The 4,976-nt window shown below is 53.5% G+C and overlaps 1 protein-coding gene across 3 annotated transcripts in view; it reads right to left on the reverse strand.

The window, feature by feature from the left end:
* LRRC43 (leucine rich repeat containing 43) overlaps positions 1–4,840 on the reverse strand; it is a 20,945-nt gene extending 16,105 nt beyond the window's left edge. For all 3 annotated transcript variants that reach the window (XR_013331055.1, XM_077747926.1, XM_077747925.1), the window contains exons 1-3: positions 4,748–4,840; positions 3,155–3,415; positions 2,068–2,178 (exon numbers count right to left, since the gene is read on the reverse strand). Coding sequence is in view for 2 of the 3 variants with exons in the window: in XM_077747926.1 (XP_077604052.1) it covers positions 2,068–2,178; positions 3,155–3,415; positions 4,748–4,840 (465 nt within the window). In the remaining variant the exon portion in view is untranslated. The remainder of the gene's footprint in view (positions 1–2,067; positions 2,179–3,154; positions 3,416–4,747) is intronic.
* Between the last annotated feature and the right edge of the window lie 136 nt (positions 4,841–4,976).

The following is a 4,976-nucleotide window of genomic DNA, read 5'->3' on the forward strand; positions in this document are numbered from 1 at the left end:
CTTTAAAATAGGGGGAAAAAGGGGCGCCTGGGTGGCTCAGTCAGTTGAGCGTCCGACTTCGGCTCAGGTCATGATCTCAGGCTCGGGAATTCGGGCTCTGTGCTGACAGCTCGGAGCCTGGAGCCTGCTTTGGATTCTGTGTCTCCCTCTCTCTCTGCCCCTCCCCCACTTGTGCTCTGTTGCTCTCAAAAATAAACATTAAAAATATTTTTTTTAATATGGAAAAAATATTTCTACAGGTATTGGAAAGTTTCTTTCCTTTTTGTGAAGAAAACTTTAAAATTTGGCACAGGGGGTGATGCTGGAGTCGTTGGAAGCTGACAGACTTAGCATTTTGGCAATAGCTCAACCCACGGCAACATGTCACTGGGAAAGCCAAAGGGTCCCGGGCTGGAGTTAGGGATAAACTTGAGCAGAACAGAGCATTCTTGCACTTCTGCTCCAAGGCCTCACCTGGGTTCTTCCAAAGCCCGGCACTGAGCCGTATTTCTGAGTCCCTTTTGTCACTAAATCTACTAATTTCCACATTTAATTTAAAATTGAGAGCATTTTGGGGCACCTGGGTGGCTCAGTTGGCTAAGCCTCCTACTCTTGGTTTCAGCTCAGATCATGATTTCACAGTCCATGAGTTCAAGCCTCACACTGGGCTCTGCACTGACACTACAGAGCTCACCTGGGATTCTGTTTCCCTCTCTCTCTCTGCCCCTCCCCTGTTCTCTCTCTTTCTCTCTCAAAATAAATAAAAATAAAAACTTAATACAAAAAAATAAAATTGATACCATTTTGATATGCTCAGCTGAAAACTCATAATAAAGATTGGACTAGCTTGTACTTGTTTATTTACTTATTTATTTTGATAGACAGTGAGAGAGCCTGAGCATGATCTCAGGCAGGGAAGAGAGAGAGAGGGAGAGAGAATCTCAAGCAGGCTCCATGCTCAGCACACAGCCTGATGTGGGGCTTGATCTTACGACCATGAGATCATGACCTGAGCCAAAATCAAGAGTTGGACGTTTAACTGACTGAGCCACCCCGGAGCTCCTTGTTTCTTTTTAAATGATTTTTATGTATATGTAATTTGTCATTTACCTATTTTTTTTTTATTTCAGAGACAGAGGATGCACATGAGTGGTGAAGGGGACAGAGGGGGAGAGAACAAGAGAATTCTAAGCAGGCTCCACGCTCAGCANTTTATGTATATGTAATTTGTCATTTACCTATTTTTTTTTTTTATTTCAGAGACAGAGGATGCACATGAGTGGTGAAGGGGACAGAGGGGGAGAGAACAAGAGAATTCTAAGCAGGCTCCACGCTCAGCATGGAGCCCAACACGGCACTAGATTCCTTGACCCTGGGATCATGACCTGAGCTGAAATCAAGAGTCAGGCGCTCAACTGACTGAGCCACGCAGGCACCCCCATTTTACATATTTTTAAGTGTACAATTCAGTGGCATTAAGTTCACTCACACTGTTGTGCAGCCGTCAAAGCTACCTACTCCTGAAATTTTTCATCATCCCAGATGGACTGTACTCCATTAAGCAACGGCTCCGCATCGTCCTCACCCCTGCCCCAGTAACCTCTGATCTACTTCCCGTCTCTGTGGATTTGCCTCTTCTAGATATTTCATGCAAGCAGAATCACCTAACAAGTGACCTCTCGTGTCTGGGCTTTCACTCAGCATAGGTGTTCAAGGTTTGCCCATGACCCAGCATGAATCATTCCTGTTCATCACGAAAGAAATCCCACCGTATGGAGGGACCACATTTTGTTTGGCCTCTCTCGGCTGATGGACATTGGGTTGTCTCCACCTTTCGGCTGTAGTGAGTAGCGCTGCCGGGAACGCCGGCCAGCAAGAATCTCTATCCCTGCCTTCAATTCTCTGGGGCTGTCACCTAGACGTGGAGTTGCTGGGTCTCATGGAGATTCTGCGTTTCGCGGAACCTGGCTTCGGTCTCCAAAGCCTGGAGCTGGTCATTGGCCAGACCTTCTGTGGGCAGGGCAGGGGCAGGGCCTCTGGGCAGCGCCAACCCCAAGACCCCAAATGGAGTCTGAGCTAACCTTTTACCTTGAGAGTTGGGGGCAGGTTGGCGGCATTGATCTCCTTGATTTGATTAGCGCTCAGTACCAACTCTTCAAGATTTATAAATTTCAGGAGGTCTTCATCCACCAGGCTCACCTGGAAGGGAAGGAAAGGAAGCTAAGAGCTCTCGTCAGTGAGGCAGCTTTGGAGCAGAAACAGCGTCTAGGGGAAGACAGCAACAGGCGGCCACTTGCCTCCTATGGGAGTCACCTTGCATTCACCAACCCCTTTGGTCTCCCTTACTGACCCCCGTACAGCCTCTCCTGCTCGTCCCACCAGGATCCCAGGGCCTCGGCCTCAGCAGTGACCTCTCAGCCGCCACCTCACTCCCTGGAGGTGCCGGGTCCACTGTTGGACTGTGGGCGTCCAGGGCAGGGATCCCACATTATTTGCTGTCTACTCCTGAGGCCATAATCACTGGTTTACACACAGCAAGGTCAGCCCCCAAGTTCAGAGGCCTATTTGTGAACCTTCAGTTCTCTGTGGCCTCAAAGACATCAGGGCCCTTCCTGGCGACTGTGCCATCTTGCCCAGGATTGAGGGATTTCTGGGATACTTTCGGGGCTGATGCCCAGAAAGTCCCAGAAAGACTGACAGGAGTTGCTCCCACCCCTCACGCCTGGTACTGTGTAAATCCAGTTTCTCCGGGAAGGGGGAAGCCAGTGTAGGGAGGCTGAGTGTGCACTTTGGGGCTCTGTTATCAGTAGAAGCAAAGAAGGCTTTTTAGTAACAGACATTAATACAGTACTATGCCAACCCTCCCCAGTCCTGGGCCCCCATAGTTTAAATTAAGTAAAACCAATACAGACACTTCAAAGGTGTCTCCTAGGACCCAGGAGCCCCCCTTGTAGGGCGCACCAGAAGCCAGCTGTAGAAGACACACCTGGATTCCCCGGGGGGCCAAGGAAGAGGACATGGGACAAAGGAGCAGCTGGCCCTGCCTGGTGGAGGGGCTGGTGAGGTTAATTAGGACAGAGCTACCGCCCGATCCTTCCTTCCACTTAACACCTGGGTCTCACCACTAAGCTCTTTAAGGGGAATGGCTTCCTTAACATCAACTTCTGGCGCTTACCTGCTTGTCCACCACCCGTAGGGACCTGAAGTAGGAGTAGAAGAAGGTATCCTTCAGCATCAGGGGATTCTGGATGGCCAGTTCTCTCAGAAAACGGTCCTCTGCACTGGAGCCCTCCAGCAGAGCCCAGGGGGAGTGCGGGCTGCAGGCCAGGCCTAACAGGGTCTCCACAGTCTCCTCCTCGGGGCTCACGACCTCCTCGTCTCTGGGGATCAGCTCCTTCCATGTTCGCAAAGTTCGAGGAAGAAAGCGTGACTTATTCTGCAGCGGTGGAAGTGGAGAATTTCGCGACTCGTGACTCAGCCCCCTCAAGGATTCAAGATTCCCCCAAAAGAGTGAGATGGTAAGATAGGACAATCAGGGATAAAGAGCTTAGAAGTTTAGGCAGTGAGTAATCAATACTCTCGACTAATTATCAGCCATGGATAGAACTATAAAGAACTACATTCCTGCCTTTAGGAATTGACTCCAGCTGGGGACCCCGAAGAAGCAGGTGAAAGCAACCTAACATTTAAGAAGGATTTACGTACTAGAAGCTAGAGGCGCAAAAGGCGATCTGGGGGATGTATTAACCAAGGAATGGCTTTCAAGGAAGAAGTAGCATGGCTAAAAAGGCGAATTCAGAATTTAGGTCCCACAGTGGATGGGGAAAGGTTGGGTCCCAGAGCTGACTTTCTCCCAGCCCTTCCTCCAGGAGAACGCCTGGAGACGTGGGTGAAACCCAGAGGCTGCGCACGATGCCAGGCACACAGTAGGCACTCAACAGCGTTTGCTGATGAGACAAATAAATGAATTAGTTCCTCGATGGGTGCCTTGGTTTTCTCCTCTATGAAAATGGGTACACTGACCTCCCCTTAGCGCCTACCAGTGTGTGGGGCCCAGCTTTCCAGCAAGCAGGAGGGGAACATTCCAGGCCCTCAAGATACTCCTGTGCACATCTCAGGGGCTGCAGGTTCTCAATGTCCTGCTCCTCATCCCCACCGGGAGCACGTCGCTGACGGGGGTGGGGTGCCGACAGACGCACTCGCGTCCTGTGCCGCGACTTGCTCCCCAGGGAGAAACTTTAGAAAGGAAGTGTTTCTGGCCACGGAGGCCAGGAGACAGGCAAGGAGGGAGGGAGCCACTGCTCCCAGACCCACTAGCCTCTGTAGCCAGAACAGGGCCTGCTCGGGACCACGCCCCACACTCGGCTTGGGGCTCCCCTCACGGGTTCTGGGGCACCTGAAGGTTGAGAAGCTCTTCGCCCGAGCAACAGCTTTCCACCCCAAAGGGAGCCCGGTGTTTTTAAGGGAGAAGCCCTACCCTTCAGGATGGAATCCTGCCCAGGTCTAGCCGGGGTCCGGTCCTCCTCGCTGGGTCCGGCCCGCGGAGTGGGGGGAGCTATCCCGTCGGCCCCTGCGACGTCCCAGCCCCCACCCCAGCTCAGGACGCTCCCTGAACGCCCAGACCCAAACCTCAGGCTTCTCCAGATCAGCCAAATCCTGAGCTGGCGGCCCGGCCCCCTCAGCCCCACCCCGCCCGCCACCGGCCGTTCCCCTCCGTCCCCTCAGATCCCAGCGTCCCTCCTCCGGCCGCCCCCGCCGGCGCCCGCACCCAGCTGCCGGTGCCGCACGGGAACTCGCGAAGACACAACTGCCTCAGGTGCTCCCGGACCGCGGCGCTCACGGTCCCGCCGGGCGTCTCCATGCCCGCGCGGCCGCCTCGCCTAGCCGGTTGCTAGGCAACGGCCAGACACGTGCGCGCTCACGAGGGCCGGGCGCGCGATCGTCCCGGCGGGGGCGCGCGGCACGCAGGCGCTCCCGGAACCCAACACCGGCTGGTG

This window comes from Crocuta crocuta, unplaced genomic scaffold (assembly GCF_008692635.1).
Source record: "Crocuta crocuta isolate KB4526 unplaced genomic scaffold, BGI_CrCroc_1.0 scaffold29, whole genome shotgun sequence".
In the NCBI taxonomy this organism is placed as follows: domain Eukaryota; kingdom Metazoa; phylum Chordata; class Mammalia; order Carnivora; family Hyaenidae; genus Crocuta; species Crocuta crocuta.